Source organism: Actinia tenebrosa, unplaced genomic scaffold (genome assembly GCF_029948245.1).
Source record: "Actinia tenebrosa isolate PJP-AT-01 unplaced genomic scaffold, QUT_ActTen_1.0 PGA_scaffold2__45_contigs__length_23673736, whole genome shotgun sequence".
In the NCBI taxonomy this organism is placed as follows: domain Eukaryota; kingdom Metazoa; phylum Cnidaria; class Anthozoa; order Actiniaria; family Actiniidae; genus Actinia; species Actinia tenebrosa.
In genome coordinates this window covers 5,740,134-5,760,401 of record NW_028292579.1, presented here as the reverse complement: position 1 = coordinate 5,760,401, position 20,268 = coordinate 5,740,134, and the positions used below count along the sequence as shown (strand labels likewise).

General features: G+C 44.6%; 1 protein-coding gene across 1 annotated transcript; it reads left to right on the top strand.

Moving 5' to 3' along the window:
- The first annotated feature begins 15,518 nt into the window (after positions 1-15,518).
- LOC148909066 (uncharacterized) lies at positions 15,519-18,408 on the top strand. The gene is made up of 2 exons (XM_089034455.1): positions 15,519-17,487; positions 17,660-18,408. The coding sequence occupies exons 1-2, from the start codon at positions 17,256-17,258 to the stop codon at positions 17,794-17,796; spliced, it is 369 nt and encodes a 122-aa protein (XP_088890581.1). The 5' UTR covers positions 15,519-17,255; the 3' UTR covers positions 17,797-18,408.
- The last annotated feature ends 1,860 nt before the right edge of the window (positions 18,409-20,268 follow it).

The following is a 20,268-nucleotide window of genomic DNA, read 5'->3' as shown; positions in this document are numbered from 1 at the left end:
GCACCCGTTGGAAAAATCGATAACTTTGCAGCTGCTCATTCCATTGGGGATAGTTCTCTTATTTCTTCACCCGAAATACATGTTAAAAATCTTTGTGTTCTCGGTGAGGATGCGAAGACTACAACGACTTTAGTAGTATAGGGAATGGGGGTTCCAGCGCAATCTCAACACGGGCAAGACCCGTGTCAAAAATCCACCTACGGAAACAACCCACTCCAAGTGTGGTTGGGGGCAACAGCGCAAATATGTTAGTCTATATATGGAGTGCGAAGAATGTAAAGAGTTTGTTTATGATTTCTGTGTAAAGTGCTTGAAACCCAAGTTTGTACCTACTAAACCAAATAAGTATATTTGTTGTGGCAAGAAAATGCAAATAGAAGACGACACGTCAGCACAGTGTTACGAGTGTGGTAAGAATATTCGTAATGCCGTACCAAATGCTACCAGGGAACAATATTATTCCAACGGAGGTCGTAAGAAGACGCCATACAAAAGAATAAAATACTTTAGGGACTGGATGAGTCACATTCAAGGTTATCGACCGGTATATTTAGACAACGAAGTAAAGAAGAAAATCATAGACCATTTAGAAGAGCCAACCCCACAAAGTCTACGGAAGACATTGAAAAAATTAAAACTAGGGAAATATTACAAAGCTATTCCCTATCTTTTGTCTGAAATTACCGGTAAGTCTATTCCCGAGGTTTCTGATATGACAAAAGCCGAGTGGATGTTTTGTCGGCTGGATAAGGATATTCCTTATTACCCTGACGTAATTTACGAAATATTTTACGAAATTGACTCCAATCACCCGCTGTTAGAATGGATTCCGAGAAGATGAAATGTGCAGCCGAAATCCCCCTACGTTCTTTTCAAAGCAGATGTCTACTGAGCGAGTTTTCTTTGGAGCTCTTCTTTTGCCTCCTGGTAGATCTTTTTGCGAGATTCCTCGGAAAGATCTTTTACGATGGTTTTTTTATTACCTGACTTTAGCTCCCCGTATTTCTTTTCCTCCGCGAGGATCAAAGAGAACTCCACGTTGTCGATTTTACGGTCCCGCAGAGCTTGGGAGACTAAGTCGGCGATGGTGTTAGCCTTTGCTCTTGCTAGGGCTATGTGAGTGTCGTGCTTGGATATCTTACCGGACAATTGCTTTATAATACCTGTCGTAACAGCGGAAACGATGCCGCAGACAGCTCCAACGCTTGCCAAAGGAACGCCAACGACTATTCCAGGCCCGGTAAGCGAAGTAGCAACGCCAGTGCCTGTTAACGCCACGGACATGGAGCCGGAAGTTATCGCGATTTTATGTAATATGCTTCGGGCTCTGGCGTACTTTTTTCTAACCTCTTCGTAGTGTTTTGCCTGCCCTTCCAAGTAAGCCAGGATTAAGTTCGCCTTGTTTAAACGAAAGTTCTCGGCGTTTAATTCGTTAGGTTCCTTAGGAAGTTCAGGATAAAGTGGAGGTGCTGAAGGTATGACATCCATTATATACTAATGTACGACGCTTTTGGGAATGATATACAGGAGCAGCCACATCACGACAACAGGGATTATGCCAACTGGAGGGCCTTTAGGAAGATGTTTCCGCACGCGGATGCTAGTAAGTTCGAAAGAAGATCCGATGGGATTTACTTTAACGGCTCCAGAATGTACAGCAATGCAGACTTGGAGCAAGTAGGTGATCAGGTGCAGCAATTGACAATTGTACACCCCGTTCGTAAACCACCAAAACCCGAGCATAAAGCACCCAATTTTCCTAGAAACTTATTGTTAACCACGGAAGATTACCCATTTTACGATGCTGAAGGTGGTGTAAACGACTTTGAAAAATTGGTAACGCATCTAGAGATTTTAGTGGGTAAGCAATCATTTAACGTAGTAGTAAGGAATATCTTTAAAGAGACGATGTTGAAGCATACGTCGGGTAAAGAGGCCAGGGAATGGTTAGCAGGACCCAACATGCGGTATTGGCCACAACAGTTAAACTTTGCAGTTTGGGCTGCCACTAAAGGTTGTGGCGTTGCCGCGGACATGTTTCATATTCCGATTATGCAGTTTCACGTTGCCTTTACGTTAAGGAGGTTACTATATGAGCTTAACGTGCCCCTACCGGGTGATAAGGCGTTTAATCCGATGAATAACCGATATGACGCCGCCGCCCTGGAAAGATTGATGAATGAGTTCGAACTGCGGCAAAAAGACTTTCGTTATAGGGAAGGTAAAACGCATGGGTTGGGTATAGTTTACGTTTGGGGCGTTAATGGTGAGAAGCCAGCCGACTATGGACATCAGGAATATCCAAGTGATGAGTTGGAGTTTAGCGACATGGGTGGTGATAAGGGTGATAATTCATTGATTACCAGGATTCAAACTAACTACCCAGGTACCTGGGATCCGTTCGCATTAATGAAAGGTAAAGGATTAACGAAAGCCGGTCGGGGTCGCCTGGATCGCAGCATAGAAGCTTACGTACGCGTTGTTTTGGGGGCGCAAGTAAATACCAGGTCGAGCATAATTGGAGACGCAGGCACCTCGAAAAATACGCGAGCCGAAGCCTTAACTTTATTCGAAACTGCGATTATAGAGGGCGATATCGATAAGAGTTCGCATCGTTTTCAATTAGACGTGGATAGCTCCAGGTTGAGGTTGGATTATGCCGTAGCCCCGGGAGTGTTGCTAATGCCCAGTAATTTGGTCCTCAACACCAATTCCGTTGTGGGCTACAATAATAAGCTTAAGACAGCAACTGAGGACATGAAGTTTGGGGCGAACGACGTGAACTTGGATACTACCAGGGGCATTCCCCATTTCGTGGAGAAGTCTAAGAAGGAGCACGTAGAAAAGCCCGCACCAAAGAAGGCGTACGTACCACCTAAGAAAAAAACATACCGGGCGCCAAAAAAAGAAGAGGAATATGACCATGACTTACTAAAAGTCGGCCTAGCCACCGCAAGTATTGGTCTGAGCTATTATATATGGCGATGAATAACCCCTACGTAGCTGGAGTAGATTGTGTCTATACGACTTACACAGGCGAGAAAAAATACACCCAGGCATCTTGGGTTGATGTCACGGGTATGTCCGTGAATTTGAATTACTCAGGAAAGAAATTGATATTATGCAGCATTTCTTTGGGGGCCGTTAGCAGTGCGAATGTAGGATTTCGTTTCTGTGACGACAATGGAGTATTACAGCCCATGCGCGCGAAGACGAACAACAGGGAGCCTACGCATTTCTCAGTAGAGCCGCCAACGAATAGCTCTGAGAATCTTTCCGTTTGGACTTTCCACATGGTTGCTGATTGCCACGGGAAGGTAAAGCTGCAGATAAGAGTAGATGACACCGGGAGTGTTTGCATAAATAGCATAGAAAATCAAAGGAATACTGTCTATAACCACATGACCATCAGCACTTTGACGGTAATGAGCCTCTAGAAGGGAACTTGTTCCCTGTAATATATGAATCCATACGTGAGGGAAACGCGTTATACCCACCGCTTAGATGAAGAGGGATATGACAACGGCGCTTGGCATGACGTTGGACTGTGGGTTGAGGTTGGGGGCACTGCATTGGTCATTTGCACTATTAGCATTAATGCAAATACGCATGCGAATGTGGGGTTTAGGCTTATCGATGAGAATAATAAGCCCCTGCTTCCTTATCGAACTTCAACGAACACCAGGAAAGTTACCCATTTTTCGATGGAGCCCTACACTGGATCCACTGAAGACCTAACGCCAGTGACTTTTCATATGCTAGCCAATTGTAAATATGGTAAGTTGCAAGTCACTTCTGATGACGGCAAGTTTGGGATAAATCGCATAGGTCGCAGGCCCGCTAATGCAGCCTGGAGTCATAAGCCCATTTCTACCATGAGTGTGTTGCCGTTGGTTCCAAATTACCAGGGCGGTGCTAATACTGTCTTTCATTATCCTCAAAGCAGGGCACCGCCCGATGAGAAGGATAAGATTAACCCTTCATCTTCTTCAGAAGGACCACGCCAATAGCGACAACCAAGATCCAAATGTTGTTGCCCACAAACTTTAGCAGTTCTCCGCCGGCCCTAAGTGCCAAGGAAACAACCGAACCCAGCAGCCCAGGAAGACCGGCTGCCATCTTTTTTCCCAAGTCCGTCAGCCCATTGCCTAATTTCTTTACGCCCGCGCCTGTAGCCTTAAGCGCGGACAAGATCACGCCTACTACGCTTGAAATGGCGACCGCAAATGCCAGCGGAACGCCATATTTCAAAAGGGCTCTTTTTACCTTTTCCTTGGTGGTAAGCCCCAGCTCCTTTTCCAGGTTTTCCTTTTGCGCCTGTAATTCCGCAACTCTCTCCTGAAGGGCTTCTGATTCCCTTTGGGCAGCCTCCCTTTCCTCTTCAGAGCGGTTTTGGTCATCACTTATTTCCTGTTGCCGCTCTATTTGCCCCTCCAAGTCTTCGACGGCTTGTTGAAGTTGTCGTATTCGTTCCTCCGCCACTGCCTTGTCCGCCATTACTTGCCTTTCTCTGTCAACGGACTCCATTAATTCTTTTCCCAAGCGCTGTAGTTCTGCGTCTTTTCCCGCCGATTCATTCAAAGCAATCTTTAGCTGATTCCTTGCGGCGCTTTTTTCTTCCAACAGCTTAGAAAGCCTAGCTTTAAAGTCTGCAATTTCGGCGGCATGACTTTCAGTAGTTAGCCTGCCTTGTTTCATGAATTCGTCTTCCAATTCTTCTATGCGCCCCTGCAATGCTTGGTTTTCCTCCTGGACGGCTTCGAATCGACTATCGATACCACTCCCCTCCTTGGTTGCTTCGTCGAGTTGTCGCGTAAGGTCATCGATGGTCACGTTATATTCCTGTATTTCCTTTCGAATTGTTTCCTTTTCGGCTCTTACCTTTTCTAAGTAACTCACCAAGCCTCCAGTCACGTCACTATTTGGCGGAAGTTTTTTGAGTTCTTCGCTCTTTTCCTCTTCAGTGGTTTCTAATCGTTGGAGTTTTCCTTCTTGCTTATTAAGTAATGCGTTCATAGATTCAAGGCTTGCTTTAACGCTTGGCATTTTGATGCGTTTAAGGTATTCTCCTTGGAGCCTCGTAGTTTCCTTTTTACTCAAGGTAGACAACAGCGTTATGTTAGGATTTCCCAACGCTGCCGTTATTTCTTTCGAAAGGCCATTGTTAAGTAAGGTAGACTCCTTTCTTTGATAAAAGTTGTACCATTTTTCTCTACCTGCGTATCGAACTTGGATTTGGCCTTTATCTCCTACTCCGAACTCTAAGAGAGCCAGATTTGCGCTAGGATATCGCTGCTTTACGTTGTCGATGACTTCTCTTAACATTCTAGTTCTTGCGTCCAAGTCTTCCATTTGCAGATACTCCGGGACGGGTTCGTGGGGATTCTTAGACTCGAATTTATCTCTTAGAGAGTGCAGAGCATCGCGGGCCCTGCTGCCATATTTGCGTCTTAGCTTGTCGAAGAGGCCTCGGGGGTCTACATTGTCATTAGGAAGCAGGGTTTCATATTCTTCATCGTTAATATCAACTTGACCTTCTTCGGTAAGGGGATCAAAATCACCTTCTACTTCCATTATATATGATAAGCTCAAAGTTAAACCCCAACATATTACCTAAGCAGGTTGGCGGACTGAAAGCAGAACGCACCTTTCACCGGGTTACATTCACGCCTTCTAGCGCTAAGCCAGGTGAGACGCTGTACGTAGGCGTGCCCCGCCTAACGGATAACCTAGTATTGGTTCCTGGCACCCTGGCTTTAAGGTTCGACCTAGCGGTGCAGTCAAGCCCCACAGATGAAAGGATTATCGTTAACAACCTTGGTCGCAACATCGTTTCAAAGATGCGAGTAAAGTTCGCCGGGGAATCCCTCTTAGACTTAAACAACTATGACCTGTACACCACCTACAAAGATCTGTGGCTGACTGCATTCGAAAGGGCACAAAAAATAGAGCAGGGTATCGGTAGCGCAATATTACGTAAGGTTAGGACTCCCACCAAGACACAACCTACCGATTCTGGCGACGCAACTGACGTGGCAGATGCAAAGGCCATCAAGACAGCCTATGGTACTAAATACGTAATACCATTGGACTTTGAGGCTATTACCAGCCACGGGGTTTATTATCCTAGACAGTTGAGTGAGTTGCAGTTTGAAGTGACCTTAGCCAACATGGCTAACATCATTGGCGGGTTAAGCACTGCGTTGTCGGGAAGTATTCATCCATACGCCATTACCAACCTGGAATTGCAGTATGAAACCATACACTCCGAAGATCTAGCACGTAGCGCTGGCATGGAATACAGTGCTGGAAAGGCTTTCTTGTACGACCACGCGGTAATGTACAAAACCTTTAGTTTCCTGGATAAGACAGACGCGGTAATTACTCAGAGCATTAATTTACCACGTCGCAGTCTTACGGGGCTGATGTTGGTATTTATTAAGCCTTATGAAGCCGGTAAGCGCGACTCTGAAGCCTTTCATAACCCCGGCATCACCAACGTCGGGATTAGCATCAATGGAGTTCCAAATAAGGTGTATTCGCAGGGAATGAAGCCCTCAGACATCTACAGGGAAATAAAAAGAAAGTTTGGGGATCAAGTTGCACCCGGTGAGTTCTTTACCAATAAGTATGCACTGTGGATTGACATGCGAACCACCAACGACGAGGATTTACATGGGCAGGGATTGCGTCTGGTAAATACCCAGGACGGCATTACCCTGGAAATCAAGCGTGACTTAAACGCTAGCGCAGGCGACTCAGACAAGATCAACGCATACATCTTCGTGGTGTCTGACGCCCAGTTGAGCGTAGAAATGAATCAGCTAAAGAGCGTTGCGTATTGATGCGCTGCGCTCCCTCATCCAAGAAAGGATAAAATATCCCTTACGTATATAATGCTTCGCGTATTCGAAAACAACAACACCAAACTGCAATGCATAGTGCAAGGCGATAAACTTTATTTCAAAGCAAAGTCCGTGGCTGATGCCCTGGGTTACGTAAATTCCAGAAAAGCGGCGTCTGATCACGTCTCAGAGGAAAACAAGGTAACTTTGAGGTCTATAAAGGGTGTAAATCTGACTGACACCCTTAATGCGCAACCACATTCCGTTTACATCACTGAAATGGGTCTTTATGAGTTAATATTCGGATCTGAAAAGTCCGTAGCTAAGGAGTTCAGAAAATGGGTGTTAGGTGACGTTCTCCCTACCCTCAGGAAAACGGGTAAGTATGAAATAGAGCGGCGCTTTGACGGTCCTAACAAGTTGGTATTCAAAATAGAAAATGAATTTGACCTGCATAAGAAGGTCGTAAACTACATACGTCGATTCCACCCTATCCTACTGCTCGCACCAGGTCTTGGAGAACTACAGGACTCAGCTAGCAAAAGGATAGTATGTTGGCAGAAAGGGTATCAGGCGGGGCAACCCGACATCTTAGTCCTTAATGCACATAAAATACATAATGGGTTATGCCTGGAGTTGAAGACGCCTAAGGGTAACGGCGTATTATCCTCAAAACAAGAGGCGTTACTCACACAATACGAGGCAAATGGTTACCTAACCATGGTGTGCAACGATTACGACCTTATATGTAGGGAGATCGACCATTACGCGGAAGGCATTCGTGTACCTTGTCCTTGGTGTGTTAAGGCTTTTAAGACGCAGGAGGCGTTAAGGACTCACCAAAGAATATTTCATAGGTATAATGATCATTGAACAGACACACTGGCGTAATCTGACCGTTGGTCAAACTTACAAAATAAAAAATTATGTCATGTTTGAAGATATCAACCGATTGAGGTTAATCTTGATGCATGACAATGAAGAGTGCACTTTATGGGCACCTGACTGCGTGCGGTATGTCCTTCAAGGTGAGGAATACACACACGTAAGAAGTTATGGTAAAGTGAATGGTCGATGGAAGTTTGACATCGAACGCCGCACCGACGCTAATCCATTATGTGATTAGTCATCCTCATGGGCGGTTAAGTATTGGTCTGCTATGTCGGACCTCATTTTTTCTGTCATGTAATTAGTATGGTAAATTAAGGCTCCTCCTGCGAACGCTGCGATGTAAGGTAACATCATATATTATTCATTTTTCCATGCTTTTCTTACAGCAAGGTAATGGTCTAAGGGCTTGGGTCCGTCGTACAGGCAACACCAAATATGTTGACCGCTACGTAGACAGCCACATCGGACGCAAATGCCGTCCCAGTGTTCCCTGTCTTCCCATCTCACGCCCTCGACGTCGTCAAAGCATACGAAGGTCTGGTCTATTTCCTTCTTACGTCGCGTGAGCGCCCGGGAGGTTTCGTGGGGACAACAACGTTCGGCTAAGTCTCCGTGGGTTTCACAGACGACATCTTCGAGGTGGTAACGACGACAGCGGTATTTATGCCAGTTCTCCTCGAAGTGAGGTTCATCGCAGCGGAGACAACGGTCTTTGAGGCAGACTCTGTTCTCGCGGTGATATCGTAGGGCCTGTACAGTGGACAGTTCCTTACCGCAGTCACCGCAAAGGGTACTTACGGTCTTCTGACAGACTTTCTTGGAAAGATGGTATTGCAGTCGCTGCTTGCTACTAAAAGCTCTATCACATTGCACGCACTTCATTATATATACCTTATTTTTTATTGTTATTTTGTTAAATGCTGCAAAGAGGTCTCAAGTAAGGATCTATCTTTTATTGTTATTTTGTTAAATCATCACGATCGAAGAATGGTTAACATGATTATCTTTTTGCTGGTTTCAACAATGAGAAAGAATGATACCTCATCTTTTAATGGGGGCTTAACAAAATAACAATAAAAGATAGATCCTTACTTGAGACCTCTTTGCAGCATTTAACAAAATAACGATAAAAAAAAAAGAAAGACCTATGCTAATTCCTCTTGCTGGGGCTTAGTAAGATCTTCTTTGCGACCTCTTACTCTTCTCGAACGTCGTCTAAAGTCCTTTGTGCTTTAGTATCCGCGGGACACCAATGTCCAACGAAGTCTTCTTCAGAGAATACCTTATTACAGTGACGGCAGCTGTGTTTCTTACGAGGCGTCGGAGGGGTAACGATGATGCAGTCAGCAGGTAGTTCGCACGTAATGCAGTCCATATATCTATGGGGGATATCGAATGAAGTCCTTAATGGACTCCTTAGCCCAGCCCGCCATTGTCAAAAGCGCGCCAAACCGTTCTGCACGCTTCAGACCACACATTTCATCGTACAATTCCTGTACGCGCTCTTTTAACCGGTCTATCTCTTCCCTTTGCATTTCTATGGTGTCTCTTTTATCCTTTGCGTCGGCGGTAATCCTTCTTACTGCTTCCACTGGGTCCATCTATATATGAACCCAGATCACATGCCTTGTAACGCTCTGATAGTAGGACCCACCGGCTGCGGAAAGACCCAGTTCGTGGTAGAGCAGCTATTAGGACCCTTTAGATACCGCTTTGACTACATAGTGCTATTATGCCCCACCTACGTGAACAACCGCACCTGGACGGGCATAGGAGTGAAAGACGACGACTTCTTTGTAGATATCTTAGACCCTAACGAGTTATCCAGCCATTTGAAGTTCTGGCACAAGCAATTCCCTAAAGGTACACAGACGCTCCTCATATTGGATGACATTGCCTGTGGGGACGACGTAAAAAGGCGCACCTCCGAATTAGTGAAGCTCGCCTTTAGTGGCAGACATGACAACATTAGCGTTTGGTTGCTTTCCCAGCAGCTTACCAGCGTCTCTAAGCCCTTTAGGGAAAACATAGGCTCTCTCGTAGTATTTTATACTCCGAGCCGGAGTGACCTGGAAACCATTTTAAGCGACTACGGCGGTGAGATAAGCAAGGAACAGCTGCACGAATACATGCGGCATTTAAAAACGCACCAACATTCCAAAATGATCTTCTCTTTGAGGTTTCCGTATTCCATTAACATATATGGAGATTGAGCAGCTCTTAGATGAAGTCCCCACTCAGTTAGATGAAAGTAACCTCAAGGAACAACTTAACATTCTTGTGTCTTCTGGGAAGTGTAAAGAAATGATAGGTAAGGAACTTACCCATGAGCAGGTTAATAAGCTGTCAGAAGAGGAGGTTAAGAAGTTCCATAAGAGGTACGAGGCTGCCCTCGCAAGTAAGACCACGGACGCCGTAGCAGACTCCGCTATCCGACTTGCCACTAAATTGCTTGGACTTGCACTGCCCATAGACGACGTGGAGCAACTACAGAAGGACATAAGAGATGACTATGTCATCGCCCAAGAACTTAAGATAACCTGTGGGTGGTTGTCTTTGAAGTGCGGTAAGTTAATGGCAGTCGCCTCTGCGGCACTTCACGTAGCTCAGCACGTCGACTTGAAGGAGGTACTAGGTTCCTTTGGAACATCTTGGAAGGACTTCAAGAAGGACAGAGAAGTCGAAAAGGTCTTCCAGGCAGCACTTGCTGAGGTACCTGATCAAGTCACCTCAAGTACTTAGTCAAGTCGTTGTCAGGTCACCTCAAGTACTTAGTCAAGTCGTTGTCAAGTCACCTCAAGTACTTAGTCAAGTCGTTGTCAAGTCATTGCCAAGTCATTGTCAAGTCGTCATCAAGTTACTTGTCAAGTCCTTCAAGTCCCTTAATATAAGATGAGTGGCACCGAAGAACAACCAGAAAAGGCTCCCGTAGAAGATACCAAGATTACCAAGGCTAAATCTCCGGGCAGAGTCGCTGCCGGAAAGAAGCTCGCGGAGATGAACAGGAAGAACAAAGCAAAGAAAGAAGAAAAGGTGGAGGAAGAGGAATCCTTTATTAATCCGGGATACGTCATTGGCGCGTTAGGAGTCGCTATAGCAGCAGGCAGCCTTTACTTACAATGGCGGGCAACGAAAAAGGTAGAACCACCAACGTATCACGCACCTGTGGAGGTTAGAAAAAGTAAGATCCCTGAAATGGAGTAGATTTATCACCACGTACCGTGGCGACCTAGATTTTCCTTCTTGCTTTGTAATATAATGTCGACCGCGTTGTTGAAAACTGTTGAAGAGGCAGCTATCATTACTTCCATCGTTGCGGGTATTGGTTGGGTAGGTAAGAAAGTGCTCAAAGAAGACTTTACTGAAGACCCAAGCAAGAGCTTCGCTAACTTTGCTAAGATGACCGCTGCCGTAGGCGGGGCTATCATGGTAAAGGATTACCTACGGAAGGAAAAGTACCTACCTAATGTATAATGGTTAGCTTAGTCGCAGGTGGAGTCATTGCAGCTTTAGCATTTACAGGGGCTAATTATGGTGGTCAATATTTGGATAGATTAGTTAGAGGCGACAAAAGCGGTGCCGCCGAAAGAAAGAGACACGACTTAGCGCTGGAGAAATATCAAAGGGACGTTGCAGCTTGGAATGAAAAAAGACAAGCTTACAGGGATTGGTTGGATAAGAACTACCAAGACAAAATGCAGGCAGACAAGAACTTCGAAAACACAGACTACGCCTTTAAGCTCTATGCGCAAACACATCCCGCGGCATCGATGGGATTGAGAAAGCCCCAGTTCGAGAATTACTACCAGCCTTCTAAGAAACAAAAAGATAGCGAATTAGTCTTCGTAGGAGTCGCAGGGCTGGCGGGAGGCGTGGCCTTGGCGTATCTAATATAATGATCGTCTTTTTGGAAAGCGACAAGAATAACTTTACCACGTATTTGAATCCTCCCATCAAAGCCTGTAAGGTTCGGTTGGTTAGTTGCTCTTTGTACAATTCTTGGTATAATTTAATTAATGGCTTTGTCATCGGAACTTCCGGCACCAAACCAAAAATACCAGATTCCCATTACACCCCCATAACACTGGCTAAGGAGCTAGCAAAGCATGGATATACTCTTACCACAGGATTGCCCCATGAAATGACATTCAAGAAAAATAATGGGAGCGCCAATCTAAAGGACAGTTCATTGGTAGAACTCCTGGGCCTTACTAGTACCACGATAAATAGCGGCAGTACATATGATGTGAAATGGAAAGTCGCATCCTCTTACGAAGTCTATTGCGACTTGGTTCATAGTTACAACAATGGAGAAAAGTCTTCTCTTATGTCCAAGTTTCTGCCCCAAGGTAATCCATTTGACCCAGTAGAATACACTCCCATTTCTTTGAGCTATGACTTATCTAATTTGGTAGAAAGCATAAACATCACCATTAAAGTGGACGGAAAGACGGTGGATTTTAACGGACGTAAGATCAATCTTGTTTTGGAATTCATATAATGGGCCGCGTAGAGGACAAACTTAAAAGGATTTACTATGGGCCGGAAGGCTATTGGAGAGGAGCGTCAGCTATCAAGAAACTCGCGACCGCGGCCAGGGTATCAGACGAAACGGCTAAGAACTGGTTGAAAAAACAAACCCTCTGGCAGGTTTATCTTCCCGTGCCTAAGTACATTCCCAGGCCCAGCTTCACCGTAAATACCCCCAATGAAGTTCATCAGGCGGATTTGCTTTTCTTGCCGCACGATAAGGTGAGAAAGAAGACCTATAGGTACGCTTTGACCGTAGTCGATATCGCAAGCAGATACAAGGACGCCGAACCTATAACCAGCAAGGATTCTGGGGAAGTCGCAGAAGCCCTAGGTAGGGTTTATAAGCGCGTCTTGAAATGGCCTAAGCTGCTGCAAGTGGATGCGGGGACGGAGTTTATGGGCGTGGTTACCAAGACCCTGAAAGACCACGACACTAAGATTAGAAGAGCTAAAGCAGAGTACCACAGGGGTCAAAGCATTGTCGAAAGATTCAATAAGACCCTGGCCGAGCGTCTCTTTGGATACCAGTATTGGAAAGAGCTGGAAGATCCCTCCAAACGCAATAGGGAATGGACTCAGAGGCTCCCCCAGGTCGTCGCAGCTTCGAACAACGAGGCGGCCAGGGCTACGGGAATGAAACCCAGGGATGCCATAAAAAAGAAACACGTGGAACACAAGTCCTTCATCAGAAGTTCGAGGGCGGTCTTCCCCCATGAAAAGAAATTAGGTAATGTCACGGTTCGATATCTCTATGAGCCGGGTGAATTAGAAGGAGGATCCAAAAGAGCTACGGATCCTAATTGGTCTTTGGAAACTTACCAGATCCGAAGTGCGATAGCTAAGAAGGGTCAGCCCATCTTGTATTATCTTCATGATGGTCCCACGCGTGGGTTCGTCAAAGAAGAACTGCTTATCGTGTGATGTCCGAATGCTATCGTATGCACTCCGTCATCACACATCCATCGCTTACCGTCAAATGCAGACAGTGACACCTTCTCCTGCGTGACGTTATGTATCTGATGACCATAGCTGCGCAGGCTGTTCATCTTATGCCGCTGTTCCTTGCGTGTTCGTAATACGTTGAGGTAGGACTCGTGCGTAATGTCCTTCTTAACCACGTACTTTTTTACGCCTTTAGCTTTCTTTTCTACGCCGTCTAACTTTAGCACGCTGTACATCTTTGGTTTCAGACCCACGTACTCTACTATGGGTTTTCCTAACATTTCGTCTTTCATCTTCCCAATTACCTTCTTATTCTTCGCAGAGTAAAGGAAGTGCTCCTTCGGGTAACCGCTGGTGTCGTACTCGTCTATGTCGGGGAGGCAGTCTTTGTAAACGTCTTCCGTTTGCACTTCTAGAATTAGGGAGTCGGTGTCTGTGTACAGGAGGCGACAGCGGTCTCCGTACTTTGGCTTAAGCTTATCGTAGTAGAACTCATACATAAGCAGCTTCGATAGATCCAGCACCGTAAAGCCTGTGTAAACGGGCTTGTTTAGTAAGAGGTTTGCCCTTTTCATGTGAATCACGTAGAAGTTCAGCATTTCTACGTATCTAACGAAGCCTGGCTGTGACACGTATGCTTCTGCTTCCTCTTTGGTGCTGACTATTTTTACGCTTACGCGCTTGCGGATGTTCTCCATTGTCTTTCCGAACACGCTGTTGTTCATCAGTTTGAAGAGGTTTTTCTCGAAGTCATTTTTCGCTGCGGTACGCTTTTGCGTGTTAAAGTCAATGTAGGGGCGCATCCAGGGTTCCTGCGTGAATTTTAGGACTCTGTGGATCTTCTCTACGCGCATTCCGTGTCGCACGTAGAACTGCAGGTTGCGGTAATGTACCACATACTTCTTCTTATCCATCAGGTTCATAGTTAGTTTCCTGTACGGTTTGTAACCAGGGCACATTTGCTTTTGCAGCGGACTTAGCTGCTTAAATGGTATCTCTATCGCTTCTGGTGCTAAGGGGAACTCATTGTGTTCGTCGTGCAGGCGCTCTGGGTACTCCAGATCCACTTCTAAGACGTAACCCTTGTCTTCCTCCTTTCCTACCTGCATGTAGAAGTCTATCGGCTTCACTGGATCCCATTCGAAGTCTCTCACAGGTAGGTACTGTGACATTGCCCAACCATAAAGGTTATTCGCATCCAGGTAGTAAATGTATGTGGTTGGTTTCTCTGGGTCGTGCTCTACTAAGGGGTTGTTTGCGCGGGCGTAACGTCGGCTGGGTCCGCATACGCCGCCACGAATACCGTCTTCCATAAACCGATACATGTCGTACTCCGTTAGGAGATCCAACTGCGCATTTGTCTTCTTTAACAAAGCACTCCAGCTGAGCCCAGGAGCCGTGTAGAAATTAGCGGGATCCAATCCGTAATATTCCATAGCCATCTTTCTGAAGCTTTGGAAAACATCTGCGAGCAGCACTACGTCAGACCTTAGGTAGATGTCGTGGTAGTCACCCATGTTCTCACAGGAGTACTTTTCCCACACGTCTAACGCATGCTGGTACTCCTCATCCTTTATACCAGACTCGTTTAGGGTGCTGTAGAAGCGATCTTTGGGTGGTAGGGGTTCTTTGAATCGATCCCAGGAGTCCATGTATTCGTATGGGTAGACTCCTTTCCTTTCCGCGCCGTATTGACTGGAAATGGGAAAGTTGGTGTTATACTTTACGAGGTTTGCTAAGGAGTCCGCCATAAACTGCTGCGAATCTAAGAACTTTAGCTTACCCACAGTTACGGACATGTAGCGCTCTTTGTTGTTGGGTATGCATTTGACGTCGGAGCCGTCTGTTCCTTGTAGTAGCAAATGGGAGTCGTAACCGCGGAGGTTGTGAAAGAACACCGGAATCTCCATGTCTGGATTTACTTTGAAGTTTATATTGCATTTCCAATGAGCCGCTCCTCTGTATTTACCCGTGATGTGGCAGTGATCCCTAACCTTATCCACATAGAAATCCTCAACAAATGCTTTGTGACAGTGAATGCAGTGCGTGGAGGGCTTTCCCGGCTTCTCACCTTTCTTAGCATACTTCCCGCATTTAAAATGAGCTTCTCCTAGATACTTTCCATCTTCATCCCACGCTTTCTTGGCTCGTCTTCCAAACTGAAGAAGCGTATGTTGGCAAATGTAGCATTTTTTTGCCTTGTTAAAAGCCTCCTGGTTCTCTTTGGTAAATTCCATCTTCTTTGGACATCTTAATTGTTCTCTAATCTCTCCCTCCTCTTCTCGCAATGCTTCTAGAAACTCATTAGCTGCGTTCTTACCTCGGTAAATCACAGGAGGGTTTGCTTTACCGTCTGATCTGACTACTATGTAACCAAAGGAGCAGATCTCGTGTAATCCTACCTTATTCGTGGCGCCACGTTTCTGCTCTTCCTTAGTTATCAACGCTTCGAAGTCTGCATATATCACGTAAGGCACTTGCATCTGCTTTTGATGGTCTGCGTATGAAAGCTCTTTGTTGGTGGGCATCTGGATCCGTTGCGCCACTTCTTCGACTCCGCGGCAGATCTCATCGTGTTTCTTTAGGGTATTTAAGGATGTAAATGACAGCAAGCAGCAGTCACAGAAGTACTTTTTGCCTTTGTGCTTAGTATGTCTGTAGAATAGTCTGCTAATGTGTTTAACCCATGAGTAGTGTCCGCCGTGGTAGAATAAATGTACGCGCTCTCCTTTACTTTTTGACAGAACTAACGGTACTATCGTCTGCTCTCTGACTCCGTAAACGTTAATTGCTAGATCGTTTATTTCCTCAAATATGGGGATGTCTATCAACTGCATGGGAAATTCCACACCATCCCACTCTAAATCATCTGTGGGATACTTACTTGTCCTACAGGGATCCTTCTCTGCTGGATACAGTGCAGACCTGATTGCCCACATAAAGCATCGATTGTCTTCATTCTTCACGTTTACAATAGCCTTCTTCCTTTCTACCCACGTTGGTAGCGGTACGTAACTCCCCCCTCGTATGGGTACGTACCTGGCTATACTTATCTCTATTCCTTCAACCTCCTCTACTGTCCAACCCGATCCTTCTTTCGTGTAGTTAGACAGCGACTCCATTATTGCTTCTAAGGCTTCACTGAGTGACCTATCCAGATTCGTGGATTCTAATATCACTAACGACTTTGATCGCAACATTGCTGTCGTCATTACCTCGTCTTTTGACAAACTTACTTCTACCATTATGCTCGCTTTCAGGGCTCCTAATTCTTCTATACCTTTTCGGAGAGTCCTTTTAACCTTCCTTTCTGACTGACGCCAAAACTGTCTAACGTCAATCTCACCGTTACCGGGTATTGACACCGTGCTGAAGTTGCTTTGGGATTCCATCTATATAATAGGAAATATTTTATACCTAATACCAAGCACTTTTTAGGTCGTCGTAGTCGTACTCACAGTCCTGACAATGCCAAAACAATTTAACCTTAGTCTCAAACTTCTTACCACATCCACAATCATAACTGCTCATACACTTCGTCTTCATTTTCAAATGCTTTTTCAAATCCGCTTCTTTCTTAAAAGTTCTCTTACATTCTTCGCACTCCATATATAGACTAACATATTTGCGCTGTTGCCCCCAACCACACTTGGAGTGGGTTGTTTCCGTAGGTGGATTTTTGACACGGGTCTTGCCCGTGTTGAGATTGCGCTGGAACCCCCATTCCCTATACTACTACTTTGGAAGGTCAAATCGCGAAAAGTCTGCCTGAAAACGCCGAAGGAAGCATTAAAACATCAACTATGCGGCCCGGTCTAGGAGTAATCAGTCGCCATAGTGTTGAATATCGGGATCTAAGGGCTTGGATCGAGCAGTATTGCCTTTTGGATAAAGATATGATGTTAGAGGCAAAAAAAAGGCAACCTCTTTCTAATTCCCGATGCCATCGTGGCAGAAAAGCTGTCATTCAAAGGAAAAAGTAAACAAAGTCGTTCAGGACACATCTCTTCATTTTTGAAAGCGAGCTATAAACCTAAAAGCAACATGGATATAGAAAGGCCATCAGAGTTTGGACATTTTCCTATAGCTTTTAAAATAGCGAAAATAAAAGTTTGTCGATCGAAGCACGAGTCGGTCATGACTTGTTCTACACTTGGTTCTAAGCCATCTTCGACAACTGGGACAGGCTTCCCTCGCCTCAAAATCGAACCTCTGAGAGACTTTAGTCAGTCATGTTTAAAGAGAAAATTCGGGAAAGAAAACTCGCCTTCAAGTGGTAAGTAATAAGTTGATAAACTTATACATGCTTTTACATGCATACTTGTGCATAATTCACGTCACAGTTAAAAGCCTTTTATAATTGATCTGGGCAAATACTGAGTTGGGTTTCCTGTGGTGTAGTGGTGTAGAGTTTCTTTTGCTAAAATAACTCTTGCTTTTCAAACCAGACGACAGCTTGTCTCCGCCAAGTTCAAAGGTTCCCAAAAGAACAGGAGATGACAGCGGGAGCAAAAAACCCATAGCAAGACGATGTCTTATGCCTTGCCAAGATGCTGACGTAGATATAGGGTGTAGACCGTTTTAAAAGCGATCCAAACACAACCAAGAATAGTATAGCAGTCTACCAGGTAGTGATTCCTGGTATTGGAACGAGAGGTCGGTGTTTTGAGCTAATCATTCTTCCAGCCATTCAAATTAGAGGAGTTTCAAACCTTTAACATTCCTCCAAATTTTATCGATATCTAGCTAAAACAACCTCTGGGCTAAAGGCGCGCTTACACGGAGCAATTTTCTCTGCAACTTGTGTCGCCGTTGCGACACAAGTTGCAAGAGTGTCTATACGGTGCAACGGAGACACAATCGTTGCCAAAAGTAGAAACGAATTCTGATTTTGGCAACGATTGCGGCAACTTGTCTCGCAACATTTTTCAAATTGCGCTGTAGGTTACACGCTGCAAATGCTTCATGCAACTTATGTCGCAACACAGCGAAAATTGCTCCATGTAATCGCACCTTAGATTGAATCGGTGCCTTGAAATACTACTTCTGTTTGCCGTTCAAATTGTAGTAACTTCAAACCTAAAATAGGCTATCGATACCCTGAAACAACCTTTGGGCACGGCTGACTCACGGATTGAACCCTGAAACAAACCTCCGGCCAGATTAAAGTCAGGGTACGGCTAATTCACAGATCGAATTGTAGAATTTCATTTCATTAAATTTATAAAATATTCACCGTTATGTCGTCCGTTAGCGGGGTATAATATTATTTTCGAGTGTTTTCCTTTCTGAGAATGACACTCGGCGTTTTTGCTCTTGCCTCGTATAATCAACCGGAAAGACTTCAACGTAAATAACCGCCCATAAGAATGCCGATACAGCCTTGCTGTCACAATGTTTTTATTTCTAAAAGGACTAATCCAATCGCACTGTTCGCCGCCAGTTCTACAATTCAGGGCAAAATATCTCATAGGGTGAGTGTGTTTTTATCTGGAAAATTAAGCTTGAAGCGTAATGAAGTCAAAACAAACAAAAAAAGGTGAAAAGTATATGTGCACGGTTTTTTAAATTTTCTACAAAAGAAGAAAAATACACACAAACTACGTTCCCCACCAAATTCCCGTCCCGTTAAGTTCCGCGCGCCACAAAGTAAGTCAAAGATTTGATGTATGTGGTTTCAAGGAACACCCGAACCAACTGACTTCATTAAAAACCTCATCAAAAACAACCTCACTGCACCAGCAACAAGATAGCAACCAACAACATAACAGCATCATCAACAAAAGGAGCAACAACATCACCAAACCAAACCAACTTCATTATGATCATCCTCATCAATAACATCACAACAAGGTCAACAAGATTGCCAACACCAACATCAACGGCATCATCAACAAAAGCAGAAACACCATCACCAAACCAACCCAACTTCATTAAAAATAACATCATTACACTAAAAACATTTCCATTCCAACATCAACGATAACGTCACTGCAACCGAACCACCGTCATTAAAAGCCCCATCAATAACAGCATCATCAACAAAAGCAACATCACCAAACTAACCCAACTTCATCAACAGCATCATCAACAAAAGTAACATCACCAAACCAACTCAACTTCATCAACAGCATCATCAACAAAAGTAACATCACCAAACCAACCCAACTTCATCAACAGCATCATCAACAAAAGTAACATCACCAAACCAACTCAACTTCAAATGCATCAACAACAAAAGTAACATCACCAAACCAACTCAACTTCATCAACAGCATCATCAGCAAAAGTAACATCACCAAACCAACCCAACTTCATCAACAGCATCATCAACAAAAGTAACATCACCAAACCAACTCAACTTCATCAACAGCATCATCAACAAAAGTAACAACACCAAACCAACCCAACTTCATCAACAGCATCATCAACAAAAGTAACAACACCAAACCAACCCAACTTCATCAACAGCATCATCAACAAAAGTAACAACACCAAACCAACCCAACTTCATCAACTGCATCATCAACAAAAGTAACATCACCAAACCAACCCAACTTCATCAACAGCATCATCAACAAAAGTAACAACATCAAACCAACCCAACTGCATCATCAACAAAAATGAGTAACATCACCAAACCAACCCAACTTCATCAACAGCATCATCAACAACAACTATCACCACCACCAACAACAATAACGTTAGGAATTGACGAAAAATGTTTTCTTTCCGATTCGGTCCTATTAGCCCTGTACACTTTTGTACCTCCCTCCCTCCCCATCGGATCTGTATTTATAGTTTTTTGTTTTTTGTTTGAAATTTGTTTTGTAATAGCACAAGTGTCTTTTTCCTATCTAAAATTTGCGAAAATAACCAAAACATTCGGCTGGTATTAGTATCGGCGAATGACCTCTTAACTCGAGAACACTATGAGTGGTCTCCAACAGTAACATTCTCTTCTCGATCATGGTTAGTTTTTTAAAGCCGTTATTGGTATGTTTGCCCTATTTAAAAAAAGTAGGCATGAGTAGAAGGACGTTTGTTAGGACTACCA

What these genes read in the sequence shown, in the direction of transcription:
- LOC148909066 (XM_089034455.1), top strand. Translation starts at nt 17,256, where the DNA reads ATGGATATAGAAAGGCCATCAGAGTTTGGACATTTTCCTATAGCTTTT. An exon ending in AGAAAACTCGCCTTCAAGTG is followed by an intron (nt 17,488 to 17,659) that starts GTAAGTAATAAG and finishes TTTTCAAACCAG; the next exon opens with ACGACAGCTTGTCTCCGCCA.